General features: G+C 36.3%; 1 protein-coding gene across 1 annotated transcript in view; it reads right to left on the bottom strand.

Moving 5' to 3' along the window:
• Positions 1-19,105, bottom strand: part of yl (Putative vitellogenin receptor yl) — a 492,935-nt gene that overhangs the window by 375,425 nt on the left and 98,405 nt on the right. Inside the window, exon 4 of the mRNA XM_089106682.1 lies at positions 5,444-5,601. Within this exon, the coding sequence (XP_088962808.1) occupies positions 5,444-5,601 (158 nt within the window). The remainder of the gene's footprint in view (positions 1-5,443; positions 5,602-19,105) is intronic.

Here is a 19,105-nt window from a genome sequence, read left to right on the forward strand (position 1 = left end):
CAAACACTACTGAAATATTCCAACTCTTGCATTTCAACGAAAGAAATTCAAAATGAACTTTGAAAAATCAAGAAAATGTAACTGTGACAAGGTAAACCACAACCAAACACTACTGAAATATTCCAACTCTTGCATTTCAACGAAAGAAATTCAAAATGAACTTTGAAAAATCAAGAAAATGTAACTGTGACAAGGTAAACCACAACCAAACACTACTGAAATATTCCAACTCTTGCATTTCAACGAAAGAAATTCAAAATGAACTTTGAAAAATCAAGAAAATGTAACTGTGACAAGGTAAACCACAACCAAACACTACTGAAATATTCCAACTCTTGCATTTCAACGAAAGAAATTCAAAATGAACTTTGAAAAATCAAGAAAATGTAACTGTGACAAGGTAAACCACAACCAAACACTACTGAAATATTTCAACTCTTTCATTTCAAAGAAGGAAATTCAAAATCAACTTTGAAAAATCAAGAAAATGTACCTGTGACAAGGTAAACCACAACCAACCACTACTGAAATATTCCAACTCTTGTATTTAAACGAAAGAAATTCAAAATGAATTTTGCAAAATTAAGAAAAAGTCTCTGTGACACTGTAAACCACTTCAAAACACTACTGAAATATTCCAACTCTTGTATTTCAACGAAATAAATTTAAACTTAACTATGAAAAATCAAGAAAATGTAACTGTGACAAGGTAAACCACAACAAAACACTACTGAAATATTTCAACTCTTGTATTTCAAAAAAAGAAATTAAAAATGAACTTTAAAAAATCAAGAAAATGTAACTGTGACAAGGTAAACCACCTCAAAACACTACTGAAATATTCCAACTTTTGCATCTCAACGAAAGAATTCCAAAATGAACTTTGAAAAATCAAGAAAATGTAACTGTGACAAGGTAAACCACAACCAAACACTACTGAAATATTCCAACTCTTGCATTTCAAAGAAATAAATTCAAAATGAACATTGCAAAATAAATAAAATTTAAAAGTGACAATTTAAACCACTTCAAAGCACTACTGAAATATTCCAACTCTTGCATTTCAACGACATAAATTAAAACTGAAATTTGAAAAATCAAGAAAATGTAACTGTGACAAGGTAAACCACAACCAAACACTACTGAAATATTCCAACTCTTGCATTTCAACGAAATGAAATTCAAAATGAACTTTGAAAAATCAAGAAAATGTAACTGTGACAAGGTAAACCACAACCAAATACTACTGAAATATTCCAACTCTTGCATTTCAACGAAAGAAATTCAAAATGAACTTTGAAAAATCAAGAGAATTTAACTGTGACATAGTAAACCACAACAAAACACTACTGAAATATTCCAACTCTTGCATTTCAAAGAAAGAAATTCAAATGAACTTTGAAAGATCAAGAAAATGTAACTGTGACAAGGAAAACCATAACCAAACACTACTGAAATATTCCAACTCTTGCATTTCAACGAAAGAAATTCAAAATGAACTTTGAAAAAATCAAGATAATGTAACTGTGACAAGGTATACCACAATCAAAACCTAATTAAATATTCCAACACTTCCATTTCAACGAAATAAATTAAAAATTAAATTTAGAATATAATTAAATTTTATATTTTACGATGTAAAACAAAACCAAACACTACTTAAATATTACTACTTTTAAATTTAAACTATATAAATTCAAAATTAAATTTGAAAGATCAATAAAATGTAACTCTGACAAGGTAAACCATAACCAAACACTACTGAAATATTCCAACTCTTGCATTTCAACGAAAGAAATTCAAAATGAACTTTGAAAAATCAAGAAAATGTAACTGTGACAAGGTAAACCACAACCAAACACTACTGAAATATTCCAACTCTTGCATTTCAACGAAAGAAATTCAAAATGAACTTTGAAAAATCAAGAAAATGTAACTGTGACAAGGTAAACCACAACCAAACACTACTGAAATATTCCAACTCTTGCATTTCAACAAAAGAAATTCAAATGAACTTTGAAAGATCAAGAACATGTAACTGTGACGCTGTAAACCACGTCAAAGCACTACTGAAATATTCCAACTCTTGCATTTCAACGACAGAAATTCAAATAGAACTTTGAAATATAAAGAAAATGTAACTGTGACAAGGTAAACCACAACCAAACACTACTGAAACATTCCAACTCTTACATTTCAACGGAAGAAATTCAAAATGAACTTTGAAAAATCAAGAATATGTAACTTTGACAAGGTAAACCACCACCAAACACTACTGAAATATTCCAACTCTTGCATTTCAACGAAAGAAATTCAAAATGAACTTTGAAAAATCAAGAAAATGTAATTGTAACAAGGTAAACAATAAACAAAAACTACTGAAATATTCCAACTCTTGCATTTCAACTAAAGAAATTCAAAATGAACTTTGCAAAATCAAGAGAATGTAACTGTGACATGTTAAACCACAACAAAACACTATTTAAATATTCAAACTCTTGTATTTCAACGAAAGAAATTCAAATGAACTTTGAAAAATCAAGAAAATGTAACTGTGACAAGGTAAACCACAACCAAACACTACTGAAATATTCCAGCTTGTCTTAGTCGATTACGTCATTCTATATCCCATAAATGAATTCCCATCATGACCTTCTGATAGGGTTCTACCGATTATGTAATCAATATCTCAGAAATCCATTTGTCCTAGTTGATTACGTCATTCTATGTCCATAAATGGATTCCCGTAAGGACCTCCTGATAGGGTTCTACCGATTTTGTAATCAATTTCTCAGAAATCCAATTGTCTTAGTAGACTACGTCATTCTATGCCCATAAATGAATTCCTGTCATGACCTTCTGATAGGGTTCTACCGATTATGTAATCAATTTCTCAGAAATCCATTTGTCCTAGTTGATTACTTCATTCTATGCCCATAAATGGATCCCCGTCATGACCTTCTGATAGGGTTCTACCGATTATGTAATCAATTTCTCAGAAATCCAATTGTCCTAGTTGATTACGTCATTCTATGCCCATAAATGGATTCCCGTCACGAGCTTCTTATAGGGTTCTATCGATTATGTAATCAATTTCTCGGGAATTCTCTCCCTTCAATTACGCAATCAATATATCTCTTCCCCACCTTCCCCTTAGAAACATCAAATTAATTCCCCTTTCATGAATCAATAATTCCCCTTAGAAACAACAAATTAATTCCCATTTCGTGACATATCAATCAATCTTGACATCACCTGTCAGACATTATTAAACTTCTCCTGGAAACAATTTGATTAATGATTGACAGTACCTGTCAGACATTATTAAACTTTGCCCGGAAACAATTTGATTAATGACTGACAGCACAGGTGTTCCAAATTCCCAATCGCTTTAATTAACCACGTGTTCTCCCTAATGACTCTATGCACATGGTCAAAACAACAACAACAACAATATCGACATTGGAAATTTAGGTCATTGACCCCATTAACCACGTTTTCTCCCTAGGGAGGCTATGCCCATATAAGGAGCCCTGTCACGATCAATAGGGTTAACCACGTGTTCTCCCTAGGGAGACTATGCCCATATAAGGAGCCCTGTCACGATCAATAGGGTTAACCACGTGTTCTCCCTAATGACTCTATGCACATGGCCAAAACAACAACAACAACAAATAAATCAACCTTGACATTCGCTGAGAGCGTGCACTTACAACAACAACAACATCAACACCTTTGGAAATTTAGGTCATTGACCCCATTAACCACGTGTTCTCCCTAGGGAGGCTATGCCCATATAAGGAGCCCTGTCACGATCAATAGTGTTAACCACGTGTTCTCCCGAGGGAGGCTATGCCCATATAAGGAGCCCTGTAACGATCAATAGTGTTAACCACGTGTTCTCCCTAATGACCCTATGTACATGGTCAAAACAACAACAACAACAAATAAATTGACCTTGACATTCGCTGAGAGCGTGCACTTACAACAACAACAACAACATCAACACCTTTGGAAATTTAGGTCATTGACCCCATTAACCATGTGTTCTCCCTAGGGAGGCTATGCCCATATATGGAGCCCTGTCACGATCAATAATGTTAACCACGTGTTCTCCCTAGGGAGGCTATGCCCATATAAGGTGCCCCGTCACGATCAATAGGGTTAACCACCTGTTCTCACTAATGACTCTATAGTCCATGAAAGTGACAAAGTTCCTGTTTTTCCATTCTCACTGACAAAATCCATAAAAACATCAAATAAATTGATCTACACACATAAACATCCATGAAAAACATCAAATAAATCGAGCAACACACATAACCAACAATGAAAACAGACATAAATGTGACAAAGTTCCTGTTTTTCAAATTCTCACTGATAAAATCCATAAAATATCAAATAAATCGACCAACACACAGAACCAGACATAAACTATGTAAAAAAAGTTATAGGTGGCAGCAGGGGTGCGTGATCGGAGTAGAACCTCCCCTTCTACTTATGAGGGGGTTTGCCCCCTCGTCAATACCTCGGTCTTTACCCTAAAGTTCAAATTTTGTTCCAATTCTCTAAGAATGACCCCTGAATCACAATAGCCGTTTATTTAGAAACCACTCATATACGTAATATTTTTTTTCGTTTTAAGTTTTACTTTTGCTCCTTACTTTCAGTTGAAAAAACTTGTTTTTTATTTTATTTCTGATAGGTTTTTTAAATAATGCTGGGAAATCCGGTGCCCCCCCCCCCCCATAGAAATGTTCGTTCAGGGAAAATTCCCTTCCCCCTTAAGCAATTCCTTCATGGAAATATCCTCCTACGTAAGCTCCTCCCCCAACCCCCCCACCAGAAAAAATCCCCCTGAAAACGTCTGTATACTTTCTTATAACCAATACTATATGTAAATAATGGCCAAAGTTGATAATTTTCAGCCCTTCCCCTGTGGACTGTGGGGGATTAAGTCATCCTCAAGGTCATATTTTTCGTTTTTTGACTACGTTGAATAAAATGTCTGCCTCAAAATTTTGATCGGGTGAATTCAGAATAAAATGAGCGTGGGAGGGGGCTTAGTTGCCCCCAACTTTTTGGGTCACTTAAAAAGGGCACTAGAACTTTTAATTTCCGTTGGAATGAGCCCTCTAAGCGATATTCTAAAACCACTTGATCTATACGATCACCCCTGGGAAAAATAAAAAAAATAAAAATTCTTTTGATGTATCTATTGGTATCAAAATTCCGTTTTCTAGAGTTTTGGTTACTATTGAGCCGGGTCACTCCCTACTTACAGTTCGTTACCGCGAACTCTTTGACTTGTCCAATCGAAAATTTTACAATTTTTAGGATTGCTTGCAAAATTTATTGTTTTTTTATGCGCTATCTCAGTATTTTCTAATAGTATTTCCTTTTTTTTACTCGTGGATGTATTATTTACTAGGTTAACATTTACCTTGTAATTTTCCTTAGCCCTCCGAGTTGAGTATTCAAGTTCACAATGTTTTTCATCAGACCAATCTTCGCAGTCATTTTCTCCATCACAAACGAAAGTCTGATGAACACAATTATGGTTATGACATTCAAATATATCTTCACCGTGACATACGTGTCCTGTAAAAGAGGGTGAAGAAATTACTATAATTTAGATATCTAAACAAGTCAACTGCTGGCATTTGATCAAATTAATCGATGACAATTTACAAAACACAGCTTCATAAAGAAGTATCAAGATTTCAGGGAGAACACAAATTATGCTCACAATTGTTTTTTAGATTTTGGTATTATAGACACTAGTGCGACTCAAAATATACCGTATCCCTTCCCCGAAGTGCAAAACTTGGAGTAAATACACGCTCTTCTGTTATGTAATACATAAAAAAAACCTGAAAATAAGTTTTCACATAGTTGAACTGTACCTGGTTTTTGCACTCGACACCTGAAGCGAGGGGGGGGGGGGGGGAGGAGTAATTAAAACAATTCCAAAATACAAATTGTGATAATAGAATACGAATTTAAATGAAGCAACGTGACAACGCCGAGATTTTGGAAGTATGGGCCCAAAAGCCGTCTGTATCTGATTTTGGGAATCTAAACCAAACCGAAATATTAAAGCTTTGGAAAATGCACAGAAAATTGTTTTTTTTTGCATAACTTTCTTACGATTTATAAATATATAATATTTAACTATATGATCTTTGATATAGAAAAAATTATCGTTTTGACATTTGGATACTTTTACCTCGATAAAATAACCCTGTATAAAACGACAAAAAATTTATACAGTAGCATCAAGATCGTGCGAAGAAATTTTGCTTTTGGGGGAGGGAGACCAGCCTTGGCTATGGGTCAAAGATTTCAATAAAAACCTTACATGCCCCCAGGGCATAACTTAAAACCCTTGCCCTGACAGTTGGGGGGGGAGTGTCCTCCTCAAAAAATATTTTTTATCTGCAAATCAACTACGCTGAAATAAATGGCTATCTCAAAATTTTGATTGGATGTGTTTGGGGGAATGATGGGCGTGGGAGGGGGGGGGGCTAGTTGCCCTCCGATCAATTTTGACTATTAAGAAGGGTACGAGCCCTTCGAATTTCCAATCGAATGAGCCTGTTTTGAAGTTTCTAAGAGAACGCCTTCTATAAAAACCTTATATGCCCCCAGGACATAACTTAAAACCCTTGCCCTGAGGGTCGTGGGGGAGCGTCCTCCTCAAAAACATATTTTCTATCTGGAAATCAACTACGCTGAACAAAATGGCAATCTCAAAATTTATGATTGGATGTGTTTTGGGGAATAATGGGCGTGGGGGGGGGGGGGGGTTAGTTGCCCTCCAATCACTTTCGACTATTAAAAAGGGCACTCGAACTCCCAATTTCCAATCGAATGAGCCCCTTTTGAAGTTTCTACGACGACCAATTTCATATGAAGTGCCCTGCTCTAAAGGAAAAAAATAATACATAGTACATTGTGCCAACATCGTTCTTACATGCTCTCAAAACATAACTTAAAACTCTTGCACCGAGGGTTGTAGGGAAGTGTCCTCCACAAAAACATATTTTCTATCTGAAAATCAACTACGCTGAGCAAAATGGCTATTTCAAAATTTTTATTGGATGTGTTTGGGGGAATGATGGGTGTGGGGGAGCTAGTTGCCCTCCAATCACTTTCGACTATTAAAAAGGGCACTGACGCTTTGAATTTCCAATCGAATGAGCCCCTTTTAAAATTTTTACGACGACCCCTTCCATATGAAGTGCCCTGCTCTAAAGGAAAAAAATAATACATAGTACATTGTGCCAACATCGTTCTTATATGCCCTCAGAGCGCAACTTAAAACTCTTGCACCGAGGGTTGTAGGGGAGTGTCCTCCTCAAAAACATATTTTCTATCTGAAAATCAACTACGCTTAACAAAATGGCTATCTCAAATTTTTTCTTGGATGTGTTTGGGGAAATGATGGGCGTGCGGGGGGGCTAGTTGCCCTCCAATCACTTTCGAATATTAAAAAGGGCACTAGCCCTTTTAATTTCCAATCGAATAAGCCCTTTTTGAAGTTTTTGGTGGGGGGGGGGGTGTGTCTAGGACAACCCCCCCCCCCCACACACACACAAAAAGGGTACTAGCCCTTCGAATTTCCAATCGAATGAGCCTGTTTTAAAGTTTCTAAGACAACGCCTTCTATAAAAACCTTATATGCCCACAGGGCATAAGTTAAAACCCTTGCCCTGAGGGTTGTGGGGGAGTGTCCTTCTCAAAAACATATTTTCTATCTGGAAATCAACTATACTGAACAAAATGGTTATCTCAAAATTTATGATTGGATGTCTTTTGGGGAATGAAGGGCGAGGGGGGGGCCTAGTTGCCCTCTAATCACTTTCGACTATTAAAAAGGGCACTCGAACTCTCAATTTTATAACGAATGAGCGTCTTTTGAAGTTCTTACGACGACCCCTTCCATATGCAGTGCCCTGCTCTAAAGGAAAAAATAATACATAGTACATTGTGCCAACATCGTTCTTATATGCCCTCCGGGCATAAGTTAAAACCCTTGCACCGAGGGTTGTGGGGGAGCGTCTTCCTCAATAATTTATTTTCTATCTGTAAATCAACTACGCTAAAAATAATAGCTATCTAAAAATTTTGATTGGATGTGTTTGGGGAAATGATGGGCGTGGGGGGGCTAATTGCCCTGCAATCACTTTCGACTATTAAAAAGGGCACTAGCCCTTTGAATTTCCAATCGAATGAGGCCTTTTTGAAGTTTCTACGACAACGCCTTCTATAAAATCCTTATTCGCCCCCAGGGTATAACTAAAACCCTTGCCTTGAGGGTTGTGGGGAAGTGTCCTTCTCAAAAAATATATTTTCTATCTGAAAATCAACTACGATGAACAAAATGGCTAACTCAAAATTTTGATTGGAAGTGTTTCGGGAAATTTTGGGCGTGGAAGGGGTGTTAGTTGGGGGGAATGATGGAAGTGGGGGGGGCTAGTTTCTCTCCAATCACTTTCGACTATTAAAAACGGCACTCGAACTTTCAATTTCCTATCGAATGAGCCTCTTTTGAAGTTTCTACGACGACCCCTTCCATAGGAAGTGCCCTGCACTGAAGGAAAAAAAATAATAAATAGTACATTGTCCCAACATCGTTCTTATATGCCCTCAGGGCATAACTTAAAATCCTTGCCCGGAGGGTTGTGGGGGAGTGTCCTCCCCAAAAACATTTTTTCTATCTGGAAATAAACTACGCTGAGCAAAATGGCTATTTCGAAATTTTGATTCGATGTGTTTGGGGGAATGATGGTGTGGGGGGGGGGGGCTATTTGCCCCCCAATCACTTTCGACTATTAAAAAGGGCCCTAGCCTTTTGAATTTCCAATCGAATGGGCCCTTTTTGAAGTTTCTACGACAAGGCCTTCTATAAAAACTTTATATGCCCCCAGGGCATAACTTAAAACCCTTGCACTGAGGCTCGTGGGGGAGTGTTCTCCTCAAGGGTTTTGAAGTGCCCTGCTCTAAAGGAAAAAAATAATACATAGTACATTGTGCCAACATCGTTCTTATATGCCCTCAGGGCTTAACTTACAACACTTGCCCTGAGGGCTGTGGGGGAGTGTCCTCTAAAATATAATTTCTATCTGGAAATCAACTACGCTTAACAAATTGGCTATCTCAAAATTTTGATTGGGTGTGTTTCGGGAAATGCTGGGCGTGGGGAGGCTAGTTGCCCTCCAATCAATTTTGACTATTAAAAAGGGTATTAGCCCTTCGAATTTCCCATCTAATGAGCCTGCTTTGAAGTTTCTACCACAACGCCTTCTATAAAAACCTTATATGCCCCCAGGGCATAACTTAAAACCCTTGCCCTGAGGCTCGTGGGGGAGATTTCTCCTCAAAAACATATTTTCTATATGGAAATCAACTATTCTGAACAAAATAGCTGTCTCAAAACTTTGATTGGATGTGTTTGGTGGAATGATGGGCGTGGGGAAGGGCTAGTTGTCCTCCAATGACTTTTGACTCTTAAAAACGGCATTAGAACTATCTATTTCCAATCGAATGAGCCCCTTTTGAAGTTTCAACGACGACCCCTTCCATATGAAGTGCCATGCTCTAAAGGAAAAAATTAATACATAGTACATTGTTCCAAAATCGTTCTTATATGCCCTCAAGGCATAACTTAAAACCCTTGCACTGAGGCTCGTGGGGGAGTGTTCTCCTCAAGGGTTATGAAGTGCCATGCTCTAAAGGAAAAAAATAATTAAGTATATTTTGCCAAAATTGTTCTTATATGCCCTCAGGGCATAACTTAAAACCGTTGCCCTGTCGGCTATGGGAGAGTGTATTCCTCAAAAACATATTTTGTATCAGAAGATCAAATATGCTGAACAACATAGCTATCTCAAAATTTTGTTTGGATGTGTTTGGGGGAATGATGGGCGTGGGGGAGGCTAGTTGCCCTCCAATCAATTTTGACTATTAAAAAGGGTATTAGCCCTTCGAATTTCCCATCTAATGAGCCTGCTTTGAAGTTTCTACCACAACGACTTCTATAAAAACCTTATATGCCCCCAGGGCATAACTTAAAACCCTTGCCCTGAGGCTCGTGGGGGAGTTTTCTCCTCAAAAACATATTTTCTATATGGAAATCAACTATTCTGAACAAAATAGCTGTCTCAAAACTTTGATTGGATGTGTTTGGTGGAATGATGGGCGTGGGGAAGGGCTAGTTGTCCTCCAATCACTTTTGACTATTAAAAACGGCATTAGAACTATCTATTTCCAATCGAATGAGCCCCTTTTGAAGTTTCAACGACGACCCCTTCCATATGAAGTGCCCTGCTCTAAAGGAAAAAATTAATACATAGTACATTGTGCCAAAGTTGCTCTTATATGCCCTCAAGGCATAACTTGAAACCCTTGCCCCGAGGGTTGAGGGGCAGCGTCCTCCTCAAAAAAGTATTTTCTATCTGGAAATCAACTACGTTGATCAAAATGGTTCTCTCAAAATTTTAATTGGATCTGTTTGGGGGAATGATGGGCATGGGGGTTTGCCAGTTGCCCCCCAATCACTTTTGACTATTAAAAAGGGCACTAGCCATTCCAATTTCCAATCGAATGAGCCCTTTTCGAAGTTTCTACGACAACTCCTTCGATACAAAGTGCCCGACTGAAGAAAAAAAAAACACATTGTGCCCTTATCGTTCTTTACTTAGGCAACGCTAGCGCGCTGCCTATGATACTAAGATTCAGGCCGATTTCAGCGATGACTAATGAATATGTTTTGCAACATCTCAATCCATGACCTTTAAATTGGATTGATTTCCCTAAGTGACAGTTTCTTTGGTAAAAAATAACATAGATATTAATTACATTAAATGACGAACTATAGTTAATAATACTGAATTTTTAAAATAGATTTTATTTTTCCTGGTTGCAGCGGTAGCTAGCAACCTAGTAAGAGACAATCACGTCCAATGTTATCAGTACCGAATCCCTAATATTATTATGCTTATATTGAAAGACAATCATTAAAAGAGCTAACCATTGAATATATTGACCTTAGTTAGCAGCCTGATTCTTTGGGGATCGTCTCTTAATAGGTAAGGTCGTAAAACAGGAAAATGCCGAAGGCTTTTTCCTGTTTCTAATCATATAGTAAAGAATGATATTATAAATAACGAACTCTTGCCTGTACTAACTTTATATTCACTTACCTATAGTACATCCTTGTTAAGTTATATTTAAAGTCGAGATATTAAAAATTCCCTCCAACGGGGTATCAAACCCCGGTCTCCCGAGTGACAAGCGGGTGTGATTACCATTGATTATATAAAGGATCGATACTGGAAATTAGAATTTTAGCATTCAAAAGAAGACAAGATGAAGACAGGCATGCCCCTGAAACAGTATCATAAGCCATATAATATCCAGATGTCGAAACTGCAACCTATGCAAAAATATCGTCATAATAGACAATGAAACCGCAAGTAAAACAAAAAAAGCACTAGCAAACATTATCAACATTGGGAGTAAAGATGATTTTTATGAAAAACAAACCCCATGTAAACGTCACTAGCACCATCATGGAAAAGGTGAAGATGAAGTATTTCGAGAAAGCGTGTGCACATAATAAAGTTATCGTAGCATTGAATACCGAGAAAGAGAAATATTTGAACTATGAAAGAAGTAATAATCGTAGAAGAATAGAACAAGAATATCCACAATAGAGCAAGGGACACCGCAATTTTTCCACACATTAAAAACATAGATTCATTCATATTTTCACACAAATCAAAGACCAAAGATCACACACTAATCAAACACACTAATTAAAGACCAAAAAATAATCAGCAAACGTTAATGCTTCCATCATGGGTGTACCAACAGAGGCAGTCCATGAAGCCGGTAAAATTGACAATGAAATGTGTGACGAGGATGTTAAAAGTTGTGTATACCCCCAAAATGGAAATATATGATATCTGAAGAGAAAACATGACGAAGTATTTTATGAGTAGATTTAGGATGTTCATTTTTATGATGATATTCAACACACAACTATTTCAATAAAAATATTTTGTTTCATTACTTTGTCTTCTTTCCACTATTTTTAGGGTAAGCTATCAACTCCTAGGAAAACTCTGAACTTAAGGGTAACTTTTTTCTCTTCTTTGGAGAAAATTCCGAATCAAAATGGAACTTTTCCTATTCCCTGGAAAAATTCAGAATCAAACTGAAACTTTTTTCTCTTCTTTGAGAAAATTCAGAACTTGAGTGGAACTTATTCTTCTTTGGAAAAATATTCTTCTTTGGAGGGCAACTAGCCCCCCCCCCAAACCACGAAAAAATGTTAAGGATCGATTCTGAATTTTTTTTAAAGAAGAAAAAAGTTAGACTTCGGTTCTGAGTTCCCCCAAGGTAGAAAAAAGTTCCACATAAGTTCTGAATTTTCTCAACAAAGAGAAGAAAATTTCAGGTTCTCTTCTTAATTTTTCCATGGAAGAGAAATGTTAAACTTTGATTCTGAATTTTTCCGAAGAAGAGAAAAAAGTTACACTTCAGTTTTGAATTTATCAAAGACGAGAAAAAATTAAAGTTCTCTTCTGAATTTCTCTATGAGGAGAATTAAATTAAAAGTTCGATTCTGAATTTTTCCAAAGAAAAATAAGTTCCACTCAAGTTCTGAATTTTCTCAAAGAAGAGAAAAAAAGTTACAATTTGATTCTGAATTTTTCCAGAGAATAGGCTGAACAAAATGGCTATTTCAAAATTTTTATTCGATATTTTTGGGGGAATGATGGGCGTGGGGGGCTAGTTACCCTCCAATCACTTTCGACTATTAAAAAGGGCACTAGCCCTTTGAATTTCCAATCGAATGAGCCCTTTTTGAAGTTTCTAGGACAACGCCTTCTATAAAATCCTTATATGCCCCCAGGGCATAATTTAAAACCCTTGCCTTGAGGGTTGTGGGGGAGTGTCCTCCCCAAAAATATATTTTCTATCTGGAAATCAACTACGCCGAAAAAATAGCTATCTCAAAATTTTGATTGGATGTGTTTTGGGGAATGATGGGCGTGGGGGAGTGGGGGCTAGTTTCCCTCCAATCACTTTCGACTATTAAAAATGGCAATCGAACTCTGAATTCCCAATCGAAAGAGCCCCTTTTGAAGTTTCTACGACGACCCTTTCCATATGAAGTGCCCTGCTCTAAAGGAAAAAAAAATAATACATGGTATATTGTGGCAACATCGTGCTTATTTGCCCTCAGGGCATAACTTAAAACCCTTGCACCGAGGGCTATGGGGGAGTTTCCTCCTCAAAAAAATATTTCTATCTGGAAATCAACTACGCTGAACAAAATGGCTATTTTAAAATTTTGATTGGATGTGTTTTGGGGAATGATGGGCGTGGGGGGGCTAGTTACCTAGTTACTTTCGACTATTAAAGGGGGCACTAGACCTTTGAATTTCAAATCGAACGAGCCCTTTTTGAAGTTTCTACGACAACGTCTTCTATAAAATCCTTATATTCCCCCAGGGCATAACTTAAAACCTTGCCTTGAGGGTCGTGGGTGAGTGTCCTCCTCAAAAATATATTTTCTATCTGAAAATCAACTTCGCTGAAAAAAAAAGGCTATCTCAAAATTTTTATTGGATGTGTTTGGGGGAATGATGGGCTTCGGGGGGGGGGGCTAGTTTCCCTCCAATCACTTTCGAATATTAAAAACGGCACTCGAACTCTCAATTTCCAATCGAATGAGCCCCTTTTGAAGTTTCTGCGACGACCCCTTCCATATGAACTGCCCTGCTCTAAAGGAAAAAATAATACATAGTACATTGTCCCAACATCGTTCTTATTTGCCCTCTAGCTTAAAACCCTTGCCCCGAGGGTTGTAGGGAAGTATCCTCCTCAAATATATATTTTCTATCTTGAAATCATCTACGCTGAACAAAATAGCTATTTCAAAATTTTGATTTGATGTGTTTCGGGGAATGATGGCGTGGGGGGGGGCTATTTGCCCTCCAATCACTTTCAAAAATTAAAAACGGCAACAGCCCTTTGAATTTCCAATCAAATGAGCCCTTTTTGAAGTTTCTACGACAAGGCCTTCTATAAAAACCTTATATGGCCCCAGGGCATAACTTAAAACCCTGGCCTTGAGGGTTGTAAGGGGGTTTCCTTCTCAAAAACATATTTTCTATCTGGAAATCAACTACGCTTAACAAAATTGCTATCTCAAAATTTTGATTGGATGTTTTTGGGGGAATGATGGGCGTGGGGGGGGCTAGTTGCCCTCTAATCACTTCCGACTATTAAAAGGAACTAGCCCTTCGAATTTCCAATCTAATGAGCCTGTTTTGAAGTTTCTACCACGACGTCTTCTATAAAAACCTTATATGCCCACAGGACATAACTTAGAACCCTTGCCCTGAGGGTTTTGGGGGAGTGTTCTCCTCAAAAAAATATTTTCGATCTGGAAATCAACTATTCTGAACAAAAAAGCTGTCTCAAAAGTTTGAGTGGATGTGTTTGGTGGAATGATGGGCGTGGGAGGAGGCTAGTTGTCCTCCAATCACTTTCGACTATAGAAAACGGCACTAAAACTCTCTACTTCCGATCGAATGAGCCCTTTTTAAGGTTACAACGAAGACCCCTTCCATATGAAGTGCCCTGCTCTAAAGGAAAAAAAACAATACATGGTACATTGAACCAACATCGTTCGTATATGCCCTCACGGCATAACTTAAAACCGTTGCCCGTAGGGTTCTGGGGCAGTGTCCTCCTCAAAAACATATTTTCTATCTGGAAATCAACTACGTTGAACAAAAGGGCTATCTCAAAATTTTGATTGGATGTGTTTGGGGGAATGATGGACGTGGGGGGGGGGCTAGTTGACCTCCAATCACTTAGGACTATTAAATAGGGCACTAGCCATTCCAGTTTCCAATCGAATGAGCCTTTTTCAAAGTTTCTGCGACAACTCCTTCGATACGAAGTGCCCGGCTGAAGAAAAAAAAACACATTCTGCCCACACCGTTCTTTACTTAGGCAACACTAGCGCGCTGCCTATGGAATTAAGATTCAGGTCGATTTCAGCGATGACTCATGAATATTTTTTGCAACATCTCAATCCATGACGTTTAAATTGGATTGATTTCCTTGAGTGACAGTTTCTTTGGTAAAAAATAACATAGATATTAATTACATTAAAGGACGGACTATAGTTAATACAGACTGAAATTTTAAAATAGATTTTATTTTTCCGGGTTGCAGTGGTAGCTAGCAACCTAGTAAGAGACGATCACGTCCAATGTTATCAGTACAGAATCCTAAATGTTATTATGCTTATATTAAAAGATAATCATTAAAAGAGCTAACCATTGAATATATTGACCTTAGTTAGCAGCCTGATTCTTTGGGGATCGTCTCTTGCTAGGAAAGGTCGTAAAACAGGAAAAAGCCTTCGGCTATTTCCTGTTTGTAATCATATAGTAAAGAATAGTATTATAAATAACGAACTCTTGCCTGTACTAACTTTATATTCACTTACCTTTAGTATATGCTTGTTAAGTTATATTTAAAGTCAATATATTAAAAATTCCCTCTAACGGGGTATCAAACTCCGGTCTCCCGAGTGACAAACGGATGTTATTACCATTGATTATATAACGGATGATATTATAAATAACGAACTCTTGCCTGTACTAACTTTATATTCACTTACCTTTATTATATGCTTGTTAAGTTATATTTAAAGTCAATATATTGAAAATTCACTCCAACGGGGTATCAAACTCCGGTCTCACGAGTGACAAACGGATGTTATTACCATTGATTATATAAAGGATCGATACTGGAAATTGTAATTTTAGTATTGAAAAGAAGACAAGATAAAGACAGGCATACCCCTGAAACAGTATCATAAGCCATATAATATCCAGATGCCGAAACTGCAACCTATCAAAAATATCGTCATAATAGACAATGAAGCCGCAAGTAAAATAAAAAGAGCACAAGTAAACATTATCAACTTGGAGATTAAAGATGATTTGATGAAAAACAAACCCCATGTAAACGTCACTAGCACCATCATGGAAAAGGTGAAGATGAAGTATTTCGAGAAAGCGTGTGCACATAATAAAGTTATCGTAGCATTGAATACCGAGAAAGAGAAATATTTGAACTATGAAAGAAGTAATAATCGTAGAAGAATAGAACAAGAATATCCACAATAGAGCAAGGGACACCAAAATTTTTCCACACATTAAAAACATAGATTCATTCATATTTTCACCATAATCGAAGACCAAAGATCTCCATCCCAATACTCGAGACTACGCATGCATCCTATATTAATAACTCTTCCCTTTAAAAGTTGGATTTAACGTGATTATATTATAAATGATTATTGGTATTGCAATCTTATTGACAATAAAATAATCTTATTGGAAATGTATGCATGCATTGTCATTGAAGTGGGGTTAAATTTCTTTGGAGTACCCAAAAATTCCTACCCTCAAAATTTTGGTTATGCGAGAGTAACGTTTCCCTAGATGATAGTGCCCAAAGAGAATGCTAGTGCAAAACATTTAGTTGACGATGAAGTCTAACTTCTTGATACCGTTGCTGGTAACACGTTACCGGTTGATAAATCCTATAACCATATTTTAAGTTTACCATTTAAGAGAAGACAAGAAGAAGACAGGCGTACCGCTGGAACAGAATCATATATGAATAACAGTGGCATTATAGAAATAAAGTAATAATAGACAATGAAACCATAAGTAAAATAAAAAGGGCTTTGAAAGACATTATCACCAAGGATTATAAGGATGAGTTGACGAAAAAAAGCATCAGCAAACGTTAATGCTACCATCATGGGTGTACCAACAGAGGCAGCCCATGAAGCCGGTATAATTAACAATGAAATGTATGACCAGGATGTTAAAAGTTGTGTATACCTCCAAAATGGAAGTATGTGACATCTGAAGAGAAAACATGACGAAGTATTTAATGAGTAGATTTAGGATGTTCATTTTTATGATGATATTCAACACACAATTATTTCAATAAAAATATTTTGTTTCATTACTTTGTCTTGTTTCCACTATTTTTAGGGTACGCTATCAACTCCGACGAAAAATCAGAACTTAAGGGTAAACTTTTTCTCTTCTTTGGAGAAAATTCAGAATAAAAATGGAACTTTTCCTATTCTCTGGAAAAATTCAGAATCAAACTGTAACTTTTTTTCTCTTCTTTGAGAAAATTCAGAACTTGACTGGAACTTATTCTTCTTTGGAAAAATTCAGAATCGAACTTTAAATTTAATTCTCCTAATAGAGAAATTCAGAAGAGAACTTTAATTTTATCCCGTCTTTGATAAATTCAAAACTGAAGTGTAACTATTTTCACTTCAGAATCAAAATTCAGAAATTCGGAAAAATTCAGAATCAAAGTTTAACATTTCTCTTGCATGGAAAAATTAAGTAGAGAACCTGAACTTTTCTTCTCTTTGTTGAGAAAATTCAGAATCTATGTGGAACTTTTTTCTACCTTGGGAGAACTCAGAACCGAAGGGTAACTTTTTTCTTCTTTAAAAAAATCAGAATCGATCCAAAACATTTTTCTCTTCTATGGAAAAATCCAGAAGAGAAGTGTAACTTTTTCTTCTTTGAAAAATTCAGAACTGAAGTGGAACTTTTTATCTTGTTTGATGATTCTCAGAACCGGAGTATACATTTTTCTCTTCTTTGAGAAATTCAGATGAGAAGTTTAACTTTTTTTTCTCTTCTTTGAGAAATACAAAACTGAAGTGGAATTTTTCTCTTCTTTGGAAAAAATTCATAATCAGTGGAAATTTTTCTCTTCCTTGGGAAAAATACAGAATGGAAGTATAGCTTTTTCTTTCTCTAGAAAAATTTTAGAATTGAAGTATAGCTTTTTTTCTCTTCCTTGAGATTTTTCAGAACTTAAATGAAACTTTTCTCTTCGTTGAGAAGGTTCAGAATTGATCTGGAGCTTTTTCTATTCTTTGGGAAGATTCAGAATCGAAGTTTAAAATTTTTTCTCTTCTTTGGAAAAAATTCAAAATCAACCCTTAACGTTTTTCTCTTCTATGGAAAAATCTAGGAATAAAGAGTAACCTTTTTTTCTTCTTTGAAAAATTCTGAACTGAAGTGGAATTTTTTCTCTTCTCTGGGAAAATCCAGAATCGAAGTATAGCTTTTTTGCCTTCTCTGGAAAATCTAGAACAGAACATGAAACTTTTTCTCTTCTTTGAGAAAATTCAAAACCGAAGTGTATTTCATTCTCATCTTTGAGGACATTCAGAACTTAAGTGGAACTTTTTTCTTCTTTGGGGAAACTCAGAACTTAAGTATACCTTTTTTCTCTTCTTCAGAAAAATTCAGATTTGAAGTTTAAAATTTTTTCTCTTCTTTGGAAAAAAAATCAGAATCGAACATTAACATTTTTTATCTTCTACGGAAACATTCAGAAGAGAACTTGAACTTTTTTTTTCTTTGAAAAATTCAGAGCTGAAGTGGAACTTTTTATCTGCTTTGTTAAGTCTCATAACCAGAGTATATGTTTGAAAAAATGCAGAATCGAAGTTTAACTTTTTTCTTTCTCGTCAATGGAAAAATTCAGAAGAGAACTTGAACCTTTCTTCAATTGCTTGAGAATATTCAAAAGTGAAGTGGGACTTCTTTCTCTTCTTCGAAAAATTTAAAATTGAACTATATCTTGTTCTATTCTTTGGAAAAATCCTGAATCGAAGCGTAATTTTTTTCTCTTCTTTGAGAAAATTCAGAAGAGAACTTGAACTTTTTTGTCTCTTCTTTGAGAAAATTCTAAATTTAAGTGGAACATTTTTTTTTCTTTGTAAAAACTCAGAACCGAAGTGCAACTTTTTTCTCTTCTTTGGAAAAAAAATCAGAATCGAAGTTTAACATCAAGCCAAGCGTCATTTGCCTTCAAAATCTGTTTTTTGCTGGATTATAAAGCTCCCTCTGAACCAAAACAAATCGCGCGAAATTACGCCATCATGACATTTAAATATTCAACTATCTAATGTAACACCGGGTACCTACAGCCAACATTCAACTCCTCCTTG

The sequence above is a fragment of the Artemia sp. Qi Xiang Cuo genome, chromosome 21, assembly GCF_049724085.1.
Source record: "Artemia sp. Qi Xiang Cuo chromosome 21, ASM4972408v1, whole genome shotgun sequence".
Lineage (NCBI taxonomy): Eukaryota > Metazoa > Arthropoda > Branchiopoda > Anostraca > Artemiidae > Artemia > Artemia sp. Qi Xiang Cuo.